Genomic DNA, 25,365 nt, shown 5'->3' on the forward strand with positions numbered 1-25,365 from the left:
TATTATTTAATATAATTCATCATTCATTTTTATGTTACTTGGCAAATGTAATTCCCATCACTGGTTGATGACTTCAACCTGCTTGTTTTATGAGACCAAACAGTCAAAAAGTATCAATTTACAATGATGAATAACACAACAAGCAAAACATGGACTTCAATCATCAATTATCAGAACTATCCTGAAGTATTCCATCCAACACTCCCTCTGAGTACCTCAGTCCTTTCACCAGTGATCGGTGAAAGACACACTTTTGTCAATTAGTTATTAAAGAATCTCCTTCTGACTTCATCACCTGGTTGTAATTCGCCTTCAGTTAACTTGATGTCCTCCACCTTCATATTAAATGGAGAAACGTTTTCATTATTTATTTCTGCTGTTCGTTCAAACATGAAGTCCAAATAAACTGCGACGTTCAGTTTCTTCCACCAGATGGTGCAATAATGTCAACACGTCACAAATGAGTTTCAGCATTCATTGCTATTATTAAGATGAACATGACGCAACTTAAGATTTCATCCTTTTAAAACAAGTGTATATATACATGTATGTATATCTCATATATATAGATATATATAGATATATCTATATATATCTATATATATACACACGTGGTGTGTATTCTTCGTGATGCACTTATTTGGTAAAAATAACCAAGAAGAAGAAACTGAAGTTGAATTTAATTCACTCGTGAAAAATGAATGCACGGATGTAAGTTTTGTGATGGTGACTGATGATGTTTGTAATGTAATTTAATTGGTACATCTGAGTGAGTGGACACTGACAGTAGTCCATCACTTGAGATCCGACGGGCACACGAGTGGACCAGCTGAGGAACAGGAGCTCAGGAGCACGAGTGGCTGTGAGCGGTGAGTCTGACCTTTAGTCAACAGCTGATAGAGTTAGACCCTCAAACACAACACGTACTAACGTACTAACGTACTAACTGAGTCCCACTTCACAAGAGCAATGTGCAGGCACCCTACCAGCACAACGGCTGCTCCCACATGTTCATTGTCTTAATTCTAACGGTACATAAACAACAACGCCTTATGGACGTGAAAAGGGTGAAAGAAACATTCTAGGCTTGAACACTCAGACACTGCTGCTGCAAATATGTACAAAAAAGATGAACAATGGGAAGGTGTTCACAATATTTGCAGTGTAATTAGTTATGCCCAAACAAAAAAGAGAATTACAATTGTAATTCCACTTTGAATAAGACTTTCCCAAACACACCAAATCATTTGAAGACATGTCCTTTCTTAAAATCCCAAATGATGATTCTTTAACTGACCACAGAATCATCATCAAGCCAGAACTAGAAGCTCAAGACAAAGACAACTGACAATCACATCTGTAAATACCAACACTGAAATAACATTGTTATCAAGAAGTGCAAGTAGAAGAAGAAGAAGAAGGGAACTTTAACTCCTTCAGAATTATAACACACAGACGTAACATTATTTGCTAAAAACAAAAAGCCACAGAAAACATCTGGCCGGGATCTGACATGAGTCCAATCATGCATGGACGTACTGAAGACCACATGCAGAGGACATGAAGGCCAGTTACATCTTCTGATTCAAGCCAAACAGAATCACATTACTCTACAGTCATATCATCATCATCATCACCATCATCATCATCATCATCATCATCACCATCATCATGTGGTTAGTAAGGATTTGTTGCATTGTTAAAGGATCACACTTTGAACATAAATAGCCGTCCCTCTCTGTACTAAATGAAACAATAATTGATATTATTAGGTATGAGCTTTTTGCATTCTTACTTTCTTCCAATGCAGAGAGAAGTCAGATCAATTGATTCCCCCCCCCCCCCCCGATCTCACTGGAGGACTTTCCCTCTGGTGTCGGGTAGTTTGAGGGCCACCAGGCCACCGCACACGAGGGCAGCGAAGGACAACAGGATGGGGACAGCTTTGGTTTTGCCCACAAAGCTGGTGAAGATGGAGCTGCCGAGCACCGCCGCCAGCTTACACAGAGCGTTCAGCAGGCCGAACGCGGTGGCCCTGAGAGACCGAGACACGACATCACATGACATGACATGACATCACCACTACTGGGATTCTGAAGGTCTTCAAACGTGATATTTCTGTCAGGTTGGCCAAGTTTGATCAATCCATGTGAACAATCAACAGAATTGTTTTCCTGCATCTTCATTATGACAATAAGGAATATCAAGACAGCTGCAACAGTAAAGGTTGGTACCTTTTAGAAGCAGGGTACAGCTCCACGGTCACCACCTCCATGCCGTTCCATGCAGCTACACTGACGCCACAGAACAGACACTGCAAGGCGATGATCGCTGATTGGCTGAAGCTCAGGAACAGGAAGACGGTGCAGCCTGCTGAAATGAGCATGGCGCCACCTGAGGAGATCACACAATGCCAGTATTAAACCACGTAGAGTCAATGGATGTACTTCCAGCTTCTCTCTTCATTGTTCTGGACTAATGCAAAAGAAAAGCAAAAACATAAGCTGGCAGAAATGAAGCAGCACCAACACCATGACAGACCAGACAAAGAGAGCGAACAGCTGGAAGAGATGAAGTCTCTATGAAGGCCAACAGCTGATCACTGAAACACAGCAGTGTGCTGAACCGTTAGCACTGAGATGAACCATGGAAACTCATCTCCAGCAGGGAGACATCAGAGGCAGGATTATTAATGATAATTACCAGTTGTTAAATCATCCCTCGCGTACTTTTGGCTCATTTGGACTGTTGATATGAACATTTGATCTGTTGTTTATGGTGAAATGTTCATCCATTAATACACTAATAGTGAGGGTGAGGTAGCTAGTTGTACTTGAGCAGACTGAGATGTTTTTGTGTGATTACAGAATGATAAATGTCCACAGTCACTTATAGAACAGCTCATTAAGCGACACTCTTTAAAGCAGCATCTAGCGATGAGGCTGCAGATCACAAGTGAAACTGGCCCTTTGAACAGAAAGCATCCTCCTGCATGTCTCCTTATCTAACAGTGACAACAGTCAGGAGAGTAAACCTGCTGAGGACCAGCTTCTCATAGTAAATGATGCTTCCTGGCTTCATCTGGTCCTTGGAAATGAATCCTGTGATACGTGAAGGCAGTGGCATGGAGGTTGAATTGTATATGTTATTGCCTCGTTACTGATTCAATCCCTGCATTTCAACTGACAGCATGTTCTACTGTTGGTCCAACATGCTCTGGACCAACAGATGAATCAATCGTCTGTTTTTAGTCTCAGAGCCAGACTAGTCAGGCTGGTCATCATCTCTTCTGAGAATGCATTGTTCATTAATAGTGAACATTTTCAGAATGTACGTATCAACAATCAACAGTCATCAGTAAATGATAACCACCTATAATCTTGGCTCTGCCAATCTTGTCCATGAAGAGGGCTGAGATGATGTTGCCTGGCAACACAGCCAGACTGCCCAGGAAGCTGACCAGGTAAATTAGAACGTCGTTCTCCTCCACCGTATCCAGGTGGCAGCCCTGTTTGTTGTGCTCAAAGGTGGTGTTCTCCATCTTACAGTCAATGAACTTCTCCCACAGGTCTACAGAGAACAGGGAGACCAGGAAACATGAGAGGAAACATACAGAACTCAACTGGTTGAACCTGGTTCAGCCAACCGCATGGCAAGGTTTCATTCAATTGGAATTTTATTACTGATCTTAGATTTGATTAATTAAAGGTATAATATGAAGGAATGTTCTGAAAAAGAATCCCTCTCTCATCACTTGTGAGCCAGATGAAGTGTGTGTGACGTCTGTATCTGCAGACTCTGCTCTCTGCATCCCGTTAACGCCACTCTGTCATGTCCCGGACGTGTGACACCGAGGCACCAGCATTATTACATCATGGGCTCATGGTCCCCTTTAGCTCTGTCAGATGCAAAGTGACCGTATTTCATCAATGACTTCAGTTGCCAACCAAATATATCAACATAGTTTAAAGATGTCTCTGAATTGATTAAATAATAAAACATAATTGGTATTTATGCTTCAAAACATTAAGAAAGAAAAGGTTCTAAACTGAGTCTAAATACAACGTTTTTAACTTGTATGGTGTGGACGGAAAGGAACAGTGAAAATGTAACGTAATGTTAGTAGAAAGTCAGAATTGTATTGGGCGATATTGCATGGTTTACGGTAACGGAGCTTGTGTTTCTAATGGGAGGAGGCTCAGGTGAATGTTAGGTTGGGACGATGAGTCTATGATGAAAAATGAGCCGCTATTGACAAAAACCTGGGACCACAACAACTAACGAGGCCCTATTGCATAAAAAAGATTGTGTATGCAATGAGAGGAGACCCAGGTGAAAATATATTCAGCTTAAATGTCATGAGAGGTGCATTTATTGGATCATGAGGTAAAACACCTGTGGAACACCAGTCATGCTTTATCCTGCATTGCACTTCTACCACTGAAGCCTTTTTAATGGTCTGTGGGGGGAGTCCTTTGACCATAAAGGAGCACCGGATCCTTGTATCCTGTAATACATGATCTTCATAATCCAATGTAGATGTGTGTTGTGGTGAAAGATGAAACAAGCTTGGTTAGATTACTGTATATTATAGTTATATCGTTTCACAGTATCTGCATTCCTAATTCCTACAGTACAATGCTACTCAGTATCTAATACATTTATGTTAAAAGTACCTCACTGTTCTAACTACAGACTCTCTGCCTGACGATGATGGCTCATACGGGGCACACTTGTTTCCCACATAGACAACCTTACAGACAAACAAGGTCTAGATCGAGCCAGCTCACAGCGTGTTGGTTCAGGTGTGGTCCGTGTTACCCCACACTGACCTGAGAGTAAAGCTTTTGGTTCAACCCCCTCATATTTAAGCTGTAACCGTAATTCACTCTTATTCTCTGGGTTCTTCCCAGCCCTGCTGCAGCTGGACCTACCTGTGTTATAGAAGACAGTGGAACGGATGGTGCAGTTCTCAAACACAGTGTCTGTGGACTTGATGTCTTCAAAGTGACAGTCTTCAAACAGTGAGCTCTCAAACTTCACTGACTTCATCTCTATACTGATGAACCTATGGGAATGGGATGGGACACAAACACCAACAGACAGAAAGCATGGACTCTCACTTCTACTGCTGTGGCAGCACAGAATCAGGATGCTAGGAATGGGTTCAACTGTGCTAAATCCAAGATGGCTACCACTGTTAATACTGCCATGGAGATAGACAGATAGACACACTGTCAGAGGCAAAGTAGTGGAATGATGATCTCCATGGCAATATGATATATTCAATGGCAGCCTGTATATTTATACTATTCATGCTTGATTGACAGTTAAAGCCCATTCTGTTTCAATTCTGCAAAAAGCATAGAAGTTAAATAATATACAGTAGTGCAACATACTGTATATATCTGTACTGGGAAAGGTGCACTCTCTCATTGTGTTAAAGAACCCAACAGCAACCCCAGGTTCACAAGTGTCCTCCCAGCTCATCATTCTGAGATTCAGCTGTCGAGGTGATGCAATCTGTGTGCAAAAGCTTTGCTCAGAGTGAACACAGCTCTATAGAGCTATAGAGGTAAAAATGTATGCAAAGTAAATTGAAAGAACAGAATAGAAACCACAAGGATAAACCTTAGATACCATTAACGTAGGCTATATTTCAAATCTAAAATACATGCGGCGCACCCCTTACACACAGCACAATGTCTGTGCTGTCAGTAGATCCACTGATTATAGACAATTATACGAAAGACTAAAACATATAAACTTCCCATTCAGTCTGAATGAACCCTGAGGTCATAAACATACGTCACCAAAGTATATCAGTTAAAGAACAAAATATAACGTCTATCAAGACAGGATGTGTATGACTGCATTATATCAGTCAGGCACTGAATCGACAGAAAGACGGGTTAAAACCATCGGCTGTGTAGAAGAAGTGGGCGTAATCGTTGTGACGTCACCTATTGGTGACTGCCGGTTTGAAGCCTCTAGCTCAGTATTTTGAACATTGCTATCTTTGGATATAACCAGAAGTGACACGAGAGGGTGGAGCTAAGTGCAACCCAACACTGAATAAGACATTTTTAGAGACCAAAATGTTGCAATTAACTTTCACGAAGTGAAACATACTATGGAAGGGTTAAAGATGTAAAACAGAAACACTGACTACTCGCAGACCGGAAAACTTTGTGGTAGAGATCTGTCAATCATAAGATAGACCCGCCCTAAAGCATCCCCTGCTTTATGGCCTGTTTGACTCTAAATGGACCATAATGTACTAAATGAACATCATGCTGTATTGAAGAAGACTTGAAACTAAGTCTCTCTTTATAGATGTCACAGTGAACCTGGAGATTAGTTTTTCGCCACCTGCGCTCAGCTTTCCAACACTCTCGTTTCTCTATTTTGACCAGCATAGCATTTCTCCAAGGAGATCTTTGCTTACCCGAGACAACCTTCACTTTAGTGGGTGCAATGGCATCAATAATATTTTTTACTTTAAAATTGAAGCCATCTACAAGCTCATTGACTGAGAGGCAATACACAGAGCACTACACAGTCAGACTGTGAACATCATGCTGTATTGAAGAAGACTTGAAACTAGAGATTGAGACCATAAACTCATGTTTACAATGTTTACTGAGGTAATAAATCAAGAGAGAAGTAGAGTCATTTTCTATAGACTTCTATACAACCAGAGGAGTCGCCCCCTGGTGGACACTAGAGTGAATGCAGCTTTAACACATGAAGCACTGACTTCACTTTATAGAACTGGAGAATTTAAAAAACAAGATCACGAAGGTCTGCATGCATTAAATCCTTTCTTCCCTTTCATCCATCTTGTATTACAGGTTATGTCATGCGCCGGTGTGATCTCATTGGTTGCGCACGGACATATCAGAAAAAAACAAGGTCAAAACTGAAACCTATTGAAGATTTACAACCTGATCTCACAGAAATACGTGACATGACCACGACCTCTTAGCAGTGCACTACATGGTGGTGGCACAACATGTGTTGAAAAACAGAAAATAGTAAGTCAATTAGGATCCTTTGTCCCGGAGGACATGCGATTTAGACGCATCCACATGATTATGCAACACATGTTTCACATTATTTTGGCCTTTGTCTTCAAGATGCAACACCAGTTGTGTGAAATACAGATAAAAACATAATTCAAAGCGGTAATAAGGTTTTCTTCCATGACTTCTAATCACCACAGCAAACATTAAAGTAACCGGAGCAAAGTAACACAAGACAATACATCCAGTCTGTGACTGTCAGAAAGGACTCCAACATGTCACACTGTAACACACGGCTCAAGAGACTAACACACAAGATAATGAATGATATTAATATTGGATTAAAGAATACACACTATTTATTTTTCCTATTTGCTCCCAAGTCTGTTTCTCACCACTGGGTTTCAGCTGAAAGGAAAAGGCTAAAATATTGTCCTACAAAAACATGAGAATACATCTGCAGCATTTTAATTGACCAATATTCACACATGTAGTTATGGTCAGATCTGTCGTGCTCTAGATGAGACATATTATAAATCTGTTCATTTACACATTCACCCAGTCTGAGATGTATTGCCAGCTAGCCTTTTCTTGCATGTGTCAGTTTAAACTCTTGTAGTCTGGATTATGACTTGTTAATATTATTTGTGTAACATTAATTTACGATCCTCACACCGAGCTCTGATTGGTCAGTAGGCTGCTCTTATTCAAGTCGATCTCTTGTCTTCAACACAACCTGCTCTAGATTAAGTCAGGTGTTCAGCGTTAGTTGTCATGGCGATGTACCGTCATTCAGTTAAGCCTGAAGTTAGTTTGGTACTGGAGTTGTCACCTTTTTCACAGGTTCATGTATTTTAGTTCATTCAAGAACACATTTAAGCAGCATTCTGTCCTGTCACTGCTGCATACACTTTCACGCTATACTGAGTTCTCAAACGTTCAGCTACAGGAAGCGATGGATTCGTGGGGTTGTAACAACACTGTTGGTGTATCTGTACTAACTTCACCTGTACGGAGAGTCAACCTCTGGCATGTACACAACACACAACTCTCTTGTTTATAGGATCTGAAAAGAGTGATACAATAAAAGCATGAAGCCTTCATAAACCGGTCAAGGTTTACTGTCTTTAATGTCTTTGTTCTGTCTATGAGCATATTGCTAATGTTTTATGAGCTCCAGGGCATCACATACAACACATACAACACAAGTCAGCATGCAAAGCACAGTTTCTGATAAGAACATAACTGAGAATGAAATGATTGATTGAGATAATAATAACTCCGATGTTGACTAGGGGGAGGTTTCCAAGCAGTAAATGGAAAGTATCTGTCTCAGAGGACACGGCTATGACTGTTCAAACAAACACGTCTTCACACTGGTCATCAGTCAAAGCAGTATAGACCTCACACCGAGTGAATCTCTGTTTGCTTTGTGTCCAGGAGGTAATACAGCGAGACTTACTTGTCGTGGATGTATTCTCCTTCTTCGTGGATCTGGTTCTCCAAAGAAAAGTTAAAGTGGAAGTTCTCCACTCGCTCTCTATGGAACACCTGAACAGACACAAAGCAGGTATTTAAAACCAAACAATGTTAATTCAAACCATGGACACATTCAGAATGTCTCGCTGTCACAAGAGCAGGAGAAAGTGATCGGTGCTGCTTCGTTACCTTGACTCTGGACTCGTACTCCTCATGCTGAAGGTGTTTGATCATGTCAGGGAACCAAACGGACAGACCATAGTAACTGTGATAGAGAGGAGGCTGGATCAGTGAAAGGTGCATAAAACAAGTGCAACCAGGTCAGAAAGGACTGCTCCTCTGCTTCATCATGTCAATATGGCCTTGCTCTCTGGGCGTCCTTGTGGACCTAAAGACTGCATTTACACGGTTCTGTTGGGTTGATTTTTCTGTTATCGGCATTCACTGCTACACACACCCATACATACATCTCAGGACTGACAACACATGACATCATGAACTAACCTGAAGGCCATGCAGAACCAGATGATGGCCATCAAGAGTGTAGCAGACCTCAGTTGGGCAGACAGGAGTGATGCCACATTCTTCACCACCTGGGACATATGAGAAGTAGAAGAAGTGCTGCTGGCTATATGCTCCATATACACACAAGCATCAAAGTGCTGCATCGACTTCCGTCAGTCACAGAATTTGATTTCTCGATGTGATAATAATAATCATGGCAATTGCCAAACCTGTTCAATCAATGAGTTAGCAGTCAGTCTGTATAACGTAATGTTTACTTCTCTTGGTTGGTTTGTAAAAAGTCGGTGTGAACAGAAACTGGACCAGAACTAAAGTGATTCTGGAGGGAATCCCTCCTCTGAGCCTCGGCCTCCATCACTGAGCTCCAGTCTCTTCTTGCATTGGGTGTGTTGCTACGTACCAGCTTACTGAGTGTTAGTGAGCGTACAGCCCATCGCTGTACAGCTGTTCCTGTAGCACTCTGGATCTCAATAAGCTCATCCTCTGCTGTCTTAGGCGTCTTGATGTGAGTCACCTGAAAAGAGAGGGACATTTTAAAAAGAACATTTGATCTTTGTCTCAACAGCTTCTCCTGAATGTAACACGGACACATTATTTCAACATCAGTATGAGAATTGGTTCACAATTGAATTCCGCCCCTTCTGTTTCACTCACATCCCAGTGAAAGAAAGAAATCTATGACTATGATACATGGACCCACACATGGGACTTTAACAGATCATTGGATGGGCCACGTTCTGTGTATTGTCTTGTGGGGCTTTGTGCTGTGCTGAAGGGGGGCCGAGAGGTAGAGTTGACATCTTGCATGAGTATCTTATTGTGTTGTTTGAGTCACCTCAGCGTTGTTTGAGTCACCTCAGCGTGCCGTGAGTACGTACATTTCATTTGATTGTGGTTTGTGTGCAGTGGTTTATTCATAATTTGATATGCATTGTCAATACGAAGTACTCACAGTAAAGACTTTCTCTGGCTGTCCTTTGGCCCTCCAGTTGGTGTCATGGACCAGTTTCAGGATCATCCATGCCTCATCATGTTTGGCATTCTGCTCAACACACACACAAACACACGCATACAAGCATGCACACAGCAATGTAAAAATAATCCAGTCACTAAATTGCAATGTCGTCACCATAAACTCAAACCAACATCAGGTAGAAGCAGTGAGCAGTGGACCTGCATGGGGTTAGTGCATCTCAGGTATATGCAAGGCCCCAAAGATGAAAGCACTCCCATCAAGTATCAAGTTGAATCGGCTCCTTTGTTGATTTGTTCACCATCAGAGGGGTCATGTGTTCCGGGTCTAAATCACAAGCACTTTAATTTGCATTTAGATGATTTAGTTCCGATGGTTGAGGTTTAATGAAGCGCTCAGAGACATTTGAACAGTGAAGTGCTCGTCCTTTGCATTAGTGTTGGAGTAGAAGTGCACTATAAACATGTGTGCAGTCTCACCTCCAGGAGGAAGCGGGGACTCTCAGGCATGAAGGTGAGTCCAACCAGAGAGCCGATAGCAGGAAGAGCCGCAACCAGGACAAACACCCGCCAGCTGTGGAACTGGAACTCTGTGCCCATGCTGAACCCCCAACCTGTACAACACACACACACACACACACACACACACACTGGGATTGTTTACCGTAACTAATAAGGTGCTTTTATTCATTTGAACTATCAATTTCTTTGCAGCATTTATTTATACCATTGTACTTTTTCAAGTAGGAGGTGGGACATTTCTTTGTTCCAAAATGTTGCATAATTCTACAGTTTACTGTATAATACACACGACTACAACAGCATACTATGATCATTAGTTCGTTTAGAGAAAACTCAACATACTTAACTAATTTATGAGAACAGAAAATGAGTGCATGTGTGGGTCAGGTGTCCATCAAACTGAGACTTTTCACTGCAACTTAAACGTAGCCTTTTCCCGCCTACTCTCAAGACTTTATGTCAACAAAGTGATAGTTAAGACCCCAGGAGGCGGAGCTTCCCACAAGCAGATGACATAGCCTCCCCCACATCAAGCGTCAGATGCGAGTAAGCTGACAAAGTGGAATCAATAAGAGCTTTGTAATCCTGATCCTCGAGACTCGTTGTTTTTCGTGAGGCCGCCAGGAGGATGCCCAAGGTGCCCATACGAGTTAACTGCGCAGCACTAATCGAGCAGGAAATCACCTGGGGCAGTGAAGATGAGTAGAGAAACGGGCTGACTAGTGCTGTCCATATAGCTATTACCAATATACTGGTGACATGTCCCCAAATAAGCATGAGGGCCATTGTCGATGCTGATCCCAGGGTCCAGCCCAGACTGAAAAAGCACTGAGAAGTCATGATGCCCCCAACAAAGCAGGTTAAGGCCACAACTCAACATCGCAGCCTGCGTACTGTAACCGTAAAAAATGTTTTTATATGGTCTTTGCAATAGTCTGTAAGATGTGTCACAATGGCCTAAGAGGAAGCACCTGCTGTGTGTTAAAACGGTTTCCTGTAAGCTGTGGACAAAGGTATCTGCAACAGGAGATAAAGCACCTTCCTGTTTTCTTAAGGAAATTTACCAAGGCTCAGATGATGACTTGCCCCCTTTCATTGTCTCCTTTCTGTATTCTTGCCAGCTAAGCTTGCCGAGAAGAGTTGAGCCCACAGAGCTGCCTCGGATACATGCTTGCACATTCAAGGGAGAGTCAGGATATAAAAGCACAAAGTATGTACTCAGAAATCAATAGTTAAAGTGTAATCAAAAGATAAGGTTTATGATCATTATATAAAAAAATGTTTAATGAATATGTAACGAATGTTTAATGCATAGAGTGATTTAACAAATGTAAAAACTGATTATAATAATATTCTGTGTGACCGGAACCGAGATGTGGGAAGAGTGTTTTGTCATGATGAGTCAGCAGAAAGAGTGAAGTTAGGAACAGATGTTTTTGGGTGTGGATCGGAAAAGACTGTTGCAAGAGATGAGTCATAGAGGCATAATATATATAATATAGGATACGTCTGAACTTGTCTGGACTTGTCTGGACGTGTCCAGAACCAAACGCCCACTCAAGTGAGTGGGGGAATGAGATCATGTGTTGGATAGGAGGGGGCAGAACAGACAGCCCAAATCATGAATAAAAGGAGACGCTTGCAAGCTGCAAACTGGGATTTCTACACGAGAGCCGTCCAAGTGCTCTGAGAAGAAGATACGGACGATCGCAACTGAAGTATCCGAGGACTTCGTCTCTGTTCACGGAAAGAAGACCGCAGTTCGTGGACAAAGAATTGAAAGACGGAGATTTTCCTCTCCCCACTGCTCGCCGTTAACAACTGAACAACGGAGAAGACGCAGCAGCCCTAGAAAGACTTTGTACTGAGTTTTGTGGACTGTTGGCCGAACTTCGCTGCGAGAGCAGGAGGAGCCCGAGGGTCCAGCTCCAACCGAGCCGTCTCGGCATCTAAAACTAATGAGTATAATCTGAAGAAGAATCAAGTGTAGTAACGTTTAATGAGAGCTGTAGCTTAACCCTTGCAAACTAACTAAATATAACCTGCAATAAATATCTAATCTGTATTTAAAGTAAATTTCTCAAGTGCATTCATTTGCTCAATTAGTAAAAAGTTCCTCGTGGCAGTAAAAAGTTAAAGCCATTGTATGTCTAACAACTGAGTTCTGTAAGGTTATCCTAGAGACCGAATCCACTTAACAATCCCTTACGGTTTTAGAAAGAAGAGATCCTAGCCGTTAAAACCTAACCTGGCATTTACCAAGAGCACGGATCCATAAGAGGGAAGCTGCCATAACCGACGCGACTGGTAGGAGCGCCCGGGGTCAGGGTGGCCCCTCGACCGAGTGCACTCAGACCGGAGGAAGCAGGGTAGATGTCGGGAGTGACGGCAGTTAGAAGAGCCAGGCGAGTTCCCTCGCAAGAACACCAGCTCGACAATCTTTTAATAGAGAGCTGAGTCAGTAAGTAGCCCCGTATCGGGCCAGAAGTACCCCAGGATCTAACAAGCTGAAAAAAGAGGAAGCTGTCTGGGTATAAATGACCATGCATTGAGACTGTTTAGTTAGAGCACTCACACAGGTTACTGCGATGTGTCTGTGGGACTGCTCTCTTTGCCTGCAGGCAAATAAATTGACATCACAACTTTGATCTTTCATCAGACTCTGTTTTATTTGATATTGACTGAAAACCTTCACTTTCTTCTCACGAATAGTCATAGAAATATTCCACAACAGTACAGGGCTGCAGTAAAGGGAAATCAAGCCCACACAAAGAAACTAGCGCGCACTGGTACCTGATACCCAGTGGGCACAACACTTAACCTCACCAACTGTGAAAATAGGGGCTGTTTCACTGGTAGAAAACCTGAAATTAACAGAAATGACCACAGACACTCTGGAGCCAGCTAGCATGCTAGTAAAAGTAGCCTCTGGCTAATAACAAACAATGCAATGGTCAGCTAAGCACTACCATGTAGCAATGTAGCCTATACAACAAACACCTGCACCACGTGAGTGATTAATTGAATCTTTGCTTAGGAAGGTTCCTAACTGAGTGAAATGACCCAGAAGTATCTAAGAGGCCGCCATGATAAGAGCTGTTCCAATTCTCTAAATGCTAAGGAAAGGTGCTTCAATGCTTCCTTTATTAGCTCCTTTAGCATAGGAAACACTGCACCATCGTGTACCAAAGGGAAGGAGATAATTCCGTCCCACAATTCCTTGCGGCAGCAACATTTAAAGTGACGCCCCATTCAGCCGTCCATGAAAACAAACGATGTGCTTATCTAACACAGGTTTAACAATATACTCATAGTCATAAAGTAATAGGATTCATGTTGATGAATATGAATAGGCTGTGACAATCCTTGTGTTTCATCTCCTATGTATTTATTCACTTTGAACATGAATAAGTACAAAAAAAAGAATACGGAATTGTTTCTATTGAAGCCGTGTTGCTTGTTAGTGTGACATCAGCAGGATATCGGTTCTCTCCTTCACACCCCGAGTGAAGCAGCCTCTCACAAAATAAGCTCTTTATACAGCCTGCATGCATGCAAGTAATAGTTTTCATGGCGTAATGTTTTAGTTGCGCTTTTTGTAGTCCTTCATTGTAGTTTCGCCACAGCAGACCTATGTCAGTGACATCCCCCATGCATTATAATTACCTAGCCACAGTTGTCTTTTCCTAACTCCTCATGAACTCTCTTTCACATCTCTCCTTGACCTCATGACGTTTTCCATAGAGGTCAAGGAAAAGTGGTTAGGAATCGACGGTAGGAGGTACTTTTTTGTCTTTTCGACCACAGACCTGGTCTCTGAGCAAAAGGGCAAAGCCAGAAGTTGACCCCGCAGTTATAGAAGCTCTACCTCATGGGGTTCTGGGATTTACTCGGTTTGCATTGGGACTTAAAAGTAGGCGGAACGAAGGCTATCATTCTGTCAAGATCAAAGTGACGGTCAGAGTGAGGTCAAAACAATTCTACCTTCGCAAAAGGGCAACATATTTCAGAGCAGATGTGTTTGAGTAGGAATGCCCCCAAAACCCTGTTTTAAACGGGAACCGGTTCTAAATTAGTAAAAAAACAAAGTATTGATGCGGTCCGGAGTTAACGGTTCTGCTATTGATACTTTAGAAGTTCCGGAGTGAGATGTCCTCTTCTCAAACCTCCTCTCTCTGTCTCTTTGTCTTCGTGTTTTACTCTGACACACACACACACCGACTCCGGCTCAGTACAGCGTGAGACTCACATCATGGCAGAGAGAAGAAAACTGTCCAAAGTCTGTCTACATTTTACTCCAGGAGAGGCTGAGAACTCTCGTTGTCATAAATGCAATAAAACTGGTATCTCCCTCAGCAGTCTATTGGAACATCTGACAAACAAGCAAAACAACAATGTGCAGAAATGCTCAGTTTTCTACTGTTTGTCAAGCAGCCGTCTGTCCTCGTCCACTGCAGGTAACGTTAGTGATGCCATACAGAGTTTGATCATAAGAACAGGATAATCAATGAAAGCTAATCGCTAAGCTAACTGTTTAGCTGCTGATATGATTTACAGATTTTGGAAATTCCTCCCACCTATTGCTTTCACCCTCCCTACCTCTCAATATACGGCACACCTCTCAGAGTCTCAGATCTTCCACAGTTAGTCTCTTTGCATGCCTGTATACAACAACTTTCAATACGTTTTGCAAGGGATCAGGTTCCTTGTATTAAGAGAGTTTGTCCATTGGACAGTGAGAAAACAGCGTCTCACATGTGTGACACGTATTCCTCAGTGGCAGTAAACACAACACACGCTGTGCTATATTGAGAGCTTAAGATGTTTAGGCTTGGTAAACAATGACATTGATTGTGATTATATGTGAATAATTATATATTTTTAACATATTTATCTATATTTTTTCTTAGTTTAAAAATTCTCATCTTCATCAAAAGTCAATATATCAATTATAGAAATCTCCTTCATTCCTGTCTGTAGATAAAGTGACTCCACACAGGGTTCTACCCCAGCATTATTATTGGACGTTGCAATGACCCACTTTCCCCACAAGCAGCATTACAGGAATGCTGTACAGTGCTCTATCTTAACTGACGTCTTTTGGGCTCTTACCGTATCTGGGTATAATTCCCCAGGCAGTGAACGAAGCATAGATCCCACCGATCATCCAGAACATGCACAACCAGGACAGGTGCTCTCCTCTCTTGTCCATCTGAAGAAACTCAGAGAAGTACGAGTACACGATCGGCACTGTGCCACCAATACTGAGAGGAGAGAGGGATGATGAGAAGATAATGAAGGACAAAGAGAGTTATAATTCCAAAGCCAGTGTGGCTCCCTGTGGACGACAGTAACTCTGCTGTCACTGCAATGAAACACTAACCAGACTCTGCATATGGACTGTATGAAGCTTGATTTAATGTATGTGCTCTATATTAAAAAACTGTATTGATGGCTGAAAACATCCTATGGTACTTCTACTGTGGCTAAGTAGCAGGGCCGTCCTTCAATCAGAGGATCGGCGGTTCGATCCCCAGCTCCGGCTCCACTAGTCGCATGTCGATGTGTCTTAAGCAAGACACTTAACCCCAATTGCTCCTGTAGCTGTGCCTAGAAATGTGATAGAATCTGAATTGTAAGTCGCTTTGGATAAAAGCATTAATGTAATGAAACATTAATGGAATGAAAAGGCTTTCAAAGAGCAGTTGAATACAAATAATGCTGCAAATGAATGCTACACATTGGTGGCTCCTAATGACAGTGAAAGGGAACTCCAGTACCCAGACATCCATAGCACACAAGAACATTCTGCAGGTTTATACCAAACCGTTTTGTTTTGGAATGTTTGAACCTGTATCGTTGGTGTGTCTAAAACCCTGTCTACAGTATGTTGGTGGCTCAGTCTTGGATTCCTCATCTAAAGTCTCGTAGTTTTTCAATCCCTGTGGTTTGATGTGTGTTAATTTCTCCAAACTGTATTTTGTGTATGTTTGGGAATGTTGTATGAATGTTAGTTAAAGTCCTGTCATCAGTGTATGAATGTGTGAATGATGACATGTAGTGTTAAAGCGCTTTGAGTGGTCAGAAGACTAGAAAAGAACTATAAAAGTAGAGTCCATTTACCATTTAACAGCATAATATGGCAACAAATTGGAGAAACAGGAGCAGATCAGAAAAGAGGGAAGCTTCACACTTAAACATGACCAGTTATACTTATCAAACAGAGTGAATGAGAGATATCAGTCTGAATTTCAGGTTAATAAACAGCAGAACAGAAACACTGTCACACCTATTCATTATGAAAGAGCAACGACCAACACTCGACTGACCAACGGCGTAACTTCTTCACTCAGTCACTCAGGGATAAATATTCACTGTTATAGGGCCTAACTTTATCACCTGACTAAAAGGAAGAGTGTGTGTTTTTGTGAACGTTACCCAACGCCAGACAGCAGCCTGAAGAAGAGGAAGAAGCCGTAGCCCTGGGCGAACGAAGACAGGAAGCCAAAGACACAGTTTATTGCTAATGCCACAATCAGACAGCGCCGACGCCCAACTTTGTCTGCCAGACCGCCCCACAAGAACGCTCCCACCATCATGCTCAGAAAGACGGTCAGACCTGCACAGATGGAGAGAAATAGACACATCAGTCACCTAAAGTAACAAAGTAATACCATGTTCATGACATTCTGAAGACAACATTGTTTTAGAGTTCAGTAGAAACGTATGTAAAGATGTGACTAAACTAGGTCAAGAGTTAGTGTTCCGCTGCTTACTAATTGCTATTGACTTGATGGTAATGCAGGGAGCATGTTCCTCTTCTGGTTGGATTCAAAGCTACCAACCTACTGTGGATTCTTTCAATATCATCCTGGATCTCATATGAGTCCACAGCATAACAACTTATTCTGCTGTTGGCCACTGTACTGCCAAATACGAGCTGTTATTAACATTAATCTTGCACAGCCGATCCGACATCTCGTGAGCTTAGTTATCACAACAAAACAACTGGAACTATTATAACTAGTTCACAGTTCAAAGTGTCTTTGTTGTCCTTTCCAGTGAATTTGTGTGTAGCCAGGTCTCAAACAAAACACAGAAAACCCTGAACACTGATGGACAGCAGCAACAAACAACAGGACATAGTATACAGAGTGGTTCAGTATGAGTTTCGGAAGTACAAGGTTAAGGAATCAGAATCAGAATCAGCTTTATTGGCCATGTATGCGTACGCATACAAGGAATTTGACACCGTTTTTTGTACAATATACAAATAAACAAATAAATACAAGGACAACAAAGTAGAACAGAGGTAAGCATGCACATTTCACTAGTATCTAAAATGTAAAAATATATCCAAAAGTATATATATGAACATAAAGAACAACAACAATGACACTAGATTTGAGGTAGTAGTGCAGAATGGTGGTAATAGTGCAAACAGAGGTAGTCCCTGTGTCTGGTGGTTTTGGCGTACAGAGCTCTGTAGCGCCTACCTCAATGTGGGGAAAACAAAGGAGATTGTTGTTGACTTCAGGAGGAGAACCCACTCCCAACCCCCCCTCCCTCTGACCATCAATGGTGCTGCTGTGGAACAGGTGAGCAGCACCAAATTCCTGGGTGTGACAATCACAGATGACCTCACCTGGAACAGCAACACCACTGCACTGGCAAAGAAGGCCCAGCAACGCCTGTACTTCATCAGGAAGCTCAAGCGAGCAGGAGCCCCCCCCCCCATCATGCTCTCATTCTACCGAGGCGCCACTGAGAGCATCCTCAGCAGCTGCATCACGCTGTGGTTCGGAAGCTGCACCGCCTCCAACCGCAAGAGCCTGCAGCGCATTGTGAACTCTGCCCAGAGGATCATCGGAGTCTCACTCCCTACACTACAGGACATTTACAACACCCGCCTCACCCGCAAAGCACTCGGCATTGCGGGTGACCCCACCCACCCCTCCAACAGCCTCTTCAGCCTCCTGCCTTCAGGGAGAAGGTTCCGCAGTCTCCGTTCGAGCTCTACCCGGCTGAGGAACAGCTTCTTCCACCAGGCGGTCAGGATGCTGAACTCTCTCCCTCCCTCTCTCCTCTCGCTCCCCCTCTCTCCCCCCCTGCCATCTCTCCCCTGACCTCTCTACCCTCCCCCTCACCCACCTTTCCCCTCTGCCTCAAATGGAACATACCAGGACATCTACTCCCCCTCACACCCCTTCCCTCATCCAGCACCAGTCACTTTTTATCAGCACCAGTCACTTTTTATCAGCACCAGTCACTTTTTATCAGCACCAGTCACTTTTTATTCTCTGCTGCTACTTGTTTAATCCTTTATCTAGGCCCTTATGTTCTTAACTTTATTCTATTTTATTCTATTATATGTTATATGTTCATGTCTATATTACACTGTGGGACTGCGAGAAACGGCATTTCGAAATTTCTGTATGCATAACACATGTGGAAACTTTGACAATAAAGTGAACTTTGAACTTTGAACTTGAACTTGAGTTGGAACTGGTTAGGTCGAGGGTGTGAAGGGTCTGCAGGGCATCTTTCCTGCCCGTTTCCTGACTCTGGAGGTGTACAAGTCCAGGATGGAGGGCAGGCTGGAACTAATGATTCTCTCTGCAGACCTCGATGTTGGGAGCCCACTTCAGGTCCTGGGAGATTGTGGATCCCAGAAACTTGAAGGTCTCCACAGCAGACACAGTGTTGTTGAGTATGGTGAGGGGGGGCAGTGTTGGGGGGCTCCTCCTGAAGTCCACTGTCATCTTCAGATTTCAGTATTGGAACATACACACATGGAGTATTTAACGTAACATGTTAATAATTGGGAAAATGAATGATACACACAAACCAACACATTCTCACTCCCAACTGGTGAAATCTGCATAGTGTCTTTTCAAAATAAATGGAAGTTAGGTTTAAGAAAAGAGCTGGTTGATGTTAACTTGACTGACGAGCAACTCTTATGACAAAATGTCGACGCACCTCCCCTTCCTCTTTGATACTACGTGCGTTGCTCTAAGCGTGTGATAGATAAAACAACCTCTTGGACCCCCACCAGTCCGGGTTCAAAGTGGGTCACTCGACTGAGACAGCCCTCCTTGCAGTGACGGAGTCGCTTCACACAGCAAGAGCGAACTCTCTCTCCTCTGTCCTGATTCTCCTGGACCTGTCTGCGGCGTTTGACACGGTGAACCACCAGATCCTCCTCTCCACCCTCGAGGGGATGGGCATCTCAGGCTCTGCACTCTCCCTGTTTGCATCCTACCTGACAGGTCGATCCTACCAGGTGACGTGGAGGGGGGCCGTGTCGGAACCACGCATGCTGACTACGGGGGTTCCACAAGGCTCAGTCCTGGGCCCTCTTCTCTTCTCGCTCTACACTACATCTCTGGGTTCTGTTGTTCGCTCACATGACTTCTCTTACCATTGTTATGCCGATGACACCCAGCTGGTCTTGTCATTTCCCCCCAGGGACACTCAAGTGGAGGCACGCATTTCTGCATGCTTGGCTGACATCTCGAAGTGGATGACGACACACCACCTCAAGCTCAACCTGGACAAAACCGAGCTACTGTTCCTCCCGGGAAAGGGTTGCCCACACCGAGACCTGTCCATCACCATTGATGATACCGTGGTGACGCCAACTCGAACTGCGAGAAACCTGGGTGTGACCCTGGATGACCAACTCTCGTTCTCAGCAAACATTGCATCGGTTACACGCTCTTGCAGATTCCTGCTCGACAACATCAGGAGGATTCACCCCTTCCTCACTGAGGAGATGGCGCAGGTGATCATCCAGGCTCTTGTCATCTCCCGCCTGGACTACTGCAACTCACTACTTGCCGGAGCCCCGGCGTCGGCCATCAGACCTCTAGAGCTTGTCCTGAAAGCTGCAGCTCGCCTGGTGTTCAATCGCCCCAAGTTCTCCCACACAACTTCCCTTATCCATTCTCTACACTGGCTCCCTGTAAGAGCTCACATCCAGTGTAAGACTCTGGTGCTAGCATACAGGGCAGTGAAAGGAACAGCTCCTTCCTATCTCCAGGCCACGGTCAAGCCCTACACCCCCGCCCGACCTCTTCACTCTGCTGCCTCGGGGAGACTGGTCGCCCCGTCGCTCAGAGGTCCCTGCGGCCGATCATTTGTTTCTGCACTGTACGTTGGCGCTGGTTTATGCTCTTAGATGCTTGTTTGAGGAAAGGAGATGCACTTATGACTTCTGGTGACTAGTTGTTCTCTCGAAAACCGATTTGAATACACTTATTGTAAGTCGCTTTGGATAAAAGCGTCTGCTAAATGACTGTAATGTAATGTAATGCAATGAGATGCGGGCGTGTTAACATTTAAGTTGGTTGAAAGTGAGGAGCATCAGTTCCAGACTGCGAGGGGCACTGACCAACTGTCAGTATTTGACGGGTTGGCAGAGAACAAAGACTAACTTTTCATTCTGTGCTTGCATGTAGCTGACTGAGGCTTCATAATTCATGAAGTATTAGTCTGAATGTGTGGAGGTTCTTATCTCCTTCCACAACAGTCAGTCTCCCTTTTCTCTCCTCTTTTTTGTTTTCTTTATATCTTCTCTCCACTCTACTAGTCTGATACTTGTTTTCCCTTCCACTTGTTCCCTGGCCTCTTCTTTCCTCCCCTCTCTCTGCTCTCCTAACAACTCCACATATTTTCTTTTTCCTTCTCCTGTTCAACTAAAAGACAATATATACTGCACACCTTGCAGAGGTATAGCACACACACCATTCAACGTTACCATATAAACACACATGTTCACACTCCCTCACACACTGCACAAAGCGGAGCCTCCTAAATGTAAACGCAGTATATTCAGACAAAACACCAACGCATCTCGCTGACTCATTCCTGCCTCCTCAGAGCCCATTAGCTGATTAGACTGCAGGGCCATGAGGGTTTACTGAGAAGCTTCAGGAAATCATTCACTCCCCAAGACTGTGTGTGTGTGTGTGTGTGTGTGTGTGTGTGTGTGTGTGTGTGTGTGTGTGTGTGTGTGTGTGTGTGTGTGTGCGTGTGTGTTGAATTCATGTGTTGCAGATGTATTCTGATGGTGTGTGTGACAATATTTTAGTCTTATTGTTTCATCTGAAACCCCAACGATGTGAAACAGACTTGGGAGCAAATACAAACAAATATTATTATTATTATTCATTCATATCATATATTCACTTATGTGTGGTAGCTCCGGTTACTTTTATGTTTGCTGTGGTGATTATGGAAGGAAACCTGATCATTTTCTTTTTGATTTATGAAAGATATTTTTTAAATATTGTCATATTATAATATCATATTGTCATAGATGAATAAAGTATCCTCTATTCTTTAAGATAACATCAAAGCAAAACTTAACGCTATACACATGTAGTTATAGTCAGATCAACCATGCTGTAGATGAAGCAGTGATATTATAAATCTGTTCATTTAATAAACACATTCACACAGTCGCTGATTTATTACCAGCTGTCCTTCCTGTATTTGGCAGCTTAAACTGTGCTAAGTTGTAATTTATCCAATGAGGTCCATTTCCTCATGCAAAGGTTCAGAACATCACAAACAATTCTAACTTGCGCTATGATTTAGTTACATATATATTGAATTAGCCTAGCAGATGTATTGAAAGCAATTCATTTTAGAAAAACAAACTGAACTGAATTCACCCTGAGCTTTAAATTCAGTTCATTCAGCTGTGAAGTGATGTCAACCAAAAAAGCCACGATATTATATGTAGAGAACTTTGTGTGCATGGACTTTCTCTGTTGTTATTAAACCACTTGTTTCAGCTCTATACTCTCTGTTAACATCTTTGTTGCAGTGAATTCATGTGTTAGGATTCTGATCATATTGAGCTGTTAGATTATTTATTATCTGTGACTTCATTTCAGATGTGAGTGGGTACGTTTGTTAAAAAGATTTGTGCTTTGTCTCGTAGTGATGCTTCACATTGCCGATTTTAATAATCTTCACGGCCTTTGAACATATGAGACATACTGGTTTTAAACTGAACACGTGAGACGTACTGGTTTTAAACTGTCCGTGGGAAGAATGAACATATGAGAGTCTGTCCATTCTTGGTGAAAGTCTCTGGTCTCTTTGGTCTCACTGTCCACTTTTCTCTTTTTGGAGAACGTCATGTGGAATAACTTCTCTGACTCATGTACTTCTTCGACTGTTGGCTCTCTCTCCCCGTCTCTCCTGTGTTTGTCTAAATCTCACTGGAGCTGTGGTGCTTATCAGAATTGGCTGTGCAGCATCACATGATGTAAAATGCATGTTATTGATCGGTGTGTTTCCTGGACCGGTGAACATATAAAGGCTAGAAAAGGCTGTGCCGGATATAAAACACTGTAATCAACAGTAAATCAGTAATCAGCCCTTACCCAACATTCCTTTCTCTGCGTTGGAGAGACACAGATCCTTCTCTGCAGATGGAAGAACAAATGCGACCACAAAACATTCCACTCCATCAGCCATCAGAGCCAGGCCCAGCACCATGAACAGCGTCCACTGGAACTTCCCATGGCCACAGTCCTCCATGATGTCCTCGTATTGTTCAGATAACTCTTCTAGTTCAGAGACTACACTGCCGGCTGATCGAGCTTTAGCCCTGGGACACAGAAAGAGATGGAAAGTAAAAAGTCATACAGATGGCAAGAACATGCGTCTGTGTTTATTAATCAGATTCATTTTACACCTTTAAATGTCTAGTAGAAAGATGTTGGTTTCTGGTGATGTTAGTCAGATCAAATGATCAAGCCCTTAACAGGAAGATCACTGTGTTGGGTTTGCTCTGAAGAATCACATACTGAGCCTCTCACCATTGGACCAGGACGGGTTCTCTAGTTCAAGCAGCATGTCTTCACCTCATCGTGAGCTTTCCCAGATGCTCTCTCTGTTTTCAAACAGGCTTTATTTTTTCATTGCCAAAAACTAGATGCACCTTTAGATGGGGCACCTTGGCTTGCCCGGATCCAGCAGGTGTGTCAGTCAAGCAGTGAGGTACTGTAAAAGCACTGCAAGAGTTCAGGTGCAGCCTGTAGTGATATTACAATTGTTTGAATGTCCCCGTCATCTGTTTACTTTTACAAAGAACATTTCATCTTCTTTCATCAACTCAGTCCTAAACGAGAATCGGTTCCAAATTAGTAAGACACCCCAATATCGTTAACGGTTCTGCTGTAGGTACTGGAACAGTTACGGAGTGAGAACTCAGCGTCGTAAACCTCCTCTCTCTGTCTCTTTGTCTTTATGTAGTTTTTACTTTTCCAGAGTGAATACACTACATATTCAAAACCTCCTTAGAATTGGTACATCTGCAGCTAAACTGCTGCACATTTTCTGGTACATTTACACAAGAACAAGAAGAACAAACGTGCTCACCGTGCAGCTCTTTGTGCAGCCTTCTCCTCGTCAGGATGCGGGATACCTTGATATTCTCCCTCGTACGTCTGATCCTCTTCATCATGTCCTTCGGTTACGTCGCTCGCTGCATCCTCTTCCTGGGGAGGGAAGTCTTCCCGGTAACCATATCCATCATGGCCACCACCTTCTCCATAAGACCCATAGCTGTCCCCCCCTCCTTGGTGGTGGATGTTGTTCTGATAGGGGTCCGCCATCTAGGCTTGCTAGGCCAACAGCTAATTTCACAGCAAGTTTGGACCGTTTTTGGCTTATTAGTGATGTCTACTCTGGTATTAAATTTCAGAAATAAGTGATTGAGATCAACTTGATTTTGATCTTTAGTTAAACATGATGAGTCATTTGGCCTAAAAATGCTTCACATTTAGTCATTGGTCTCAGTGACTGTGTTCCTTTTACTGGCTTTTAAAGTTGATAGTAAATAATGGTGTTCACTAATTCATCCACTTTGCTGGCCGGTGTAGCTCATTCAGTTAATATTTACTAGATAAGAGAAGATATTCTGAACGTAAATTAGCTGAAGATGGAATGAATCTGTGTAGTAATGTGTGTCCGTCTCAGCTCCTGGTCTTAGTTTCTGTGGTGGTTTCAAATCGATTCTTCAATTTTCATTCCTGAAAACAGAAAAACTCAAGATGAATGTGTCTTCATTGCAAATTGTAGCACACACGTGGACACCTGCAATATTCTCTACATTCACAAAGATGGTTATAGGGAAATTTGCCAACCTGGCAAGCGAAGTAAATCTCTTAAAACAAGTAGTTAAATGTGTATTTGTTCTAACAGTGTGGGGGGAGACAGTAACATGGAGTAAATATGGACTCCTGTTATAGCTCTTCTGGCCTTTATGAATTATCAATTAGTTATTGACCTCATAAAGATGATCCTGTGAGTCCACTATCCCTACGGTTATTTTACGGTTCTGACTTCTGACTTTAATGTTTCAGCTGATTGAATGTTTCAGCTGTCTTTAGTCTCATAGATATGGATTAGAAGAACATCGGCGCCACCAGGACTCCATGCGGCAACCAGTCGCCATATTAAATTAGCTCCACAGGACAGTTCTGGCTCCTCGCTGCCTATTAATTGCTCCATTTCTCCACTATTTCTTACCCCATGTAACATTCCTTTATCTAAAACGTGGTTAACTAGAATTTGGAGGTTATCCTCACCAGAATCAACTCATTCACGTTCTACCCTTAAATTTTCTCTCATGACTAATTTTCGATTTTCTTAGGAAATTCACTACAGCAGTAGGAAAGGTATTTATTTATTCAGATAAAATAAATGTCTTTGGGGGATTAGGCCTGTTGGACCTCAGTATCCCTACCCTCGCTGATAGTACTTCAGGATGGAGTCCAATCGCCAAAGACTTTGCACTTTTCTTATTTGACGCATGTAT

The 25,365-nt window shown here is 42.8% G+C and overlaps 1 protein-coding gene across 1 annotated transcript in view; it reads right to left on the reverse strand.

The window, feature by feature from the left end:
* Positions 1–1,851: 1,851 nt before the first annotated feature.
* Positions 1,852–25,365, reverse strand: part of LOC306790402 (synaptic vesicle glycoprotein 2B-like) — a gene marked incomplete at its 3' end in the record, with an annotated part of 34,021 nt that continues 10,507 nt past the window's right edge. Inside the window, exons 2-15 of the mRNA XM_079286641.1 lie at positions 23,925–24,577; positions 22,925–23,151; positions 16,962–17,142; positions 15,636–15,787; positions 10,482–10,615; positions 9,982–10,071; positions 9,430–9,543; positions 9,009–9,097; positions 8,694–8,769; positions 8,488–8,576; positions 4,935–5,068; positions 3,373–3,570; positions 2,235–2,394; positions 1,852–2,035 (exon numbers count right to left, since the gene is read on the reverse strand). Of these exons, the coding sequence (XP_079142767.1) occupies positions 1,852–2,035; positions 2,235–2,394; positions 3,373–3,570; positions 4,935–5,068; positions 8,488–8,576; positions 8,694–8,769; positions 9,009–9,097; positions 9,430–9,543; positions 9,982–10,071; positions 10,482–10,615; positions 15,636–15,787; positions 16,962–17,142; positions 22,925–23,151; positions 23,925–24,160 (2,064 nt within the window). The 5' untranslated portion in view covers positions 24,161–24,577. The remainder of the gene's footprint in view (positions 2,036–2,234; positions 2,395–3,372; positions 3,571–4,934; positions 5,069–8,487; positions 8,577–8,693; positions 8,770–9,008; positions 9,098–9,429; positions 9,544–9,981; positions 10,072–10,481; positions 10,616–15,635; positions 15,788–16,961; positions 17,143–22,924; positions 23,152–23,924; positions 24,578–25,365) is intronic.

This window comes from Melanostigma gelatinosum (assembly GCF_949748355.1).
Source record: "Melanostigma gelatinosum genome assembly, chromosome: 1".
Lineage (NCBI taxonomy): Eukaryota > Metazoa > Chordata > Actinopteri > Perciformes > Zoarcidae > Melanostigma > Melanostigma gelatinosum.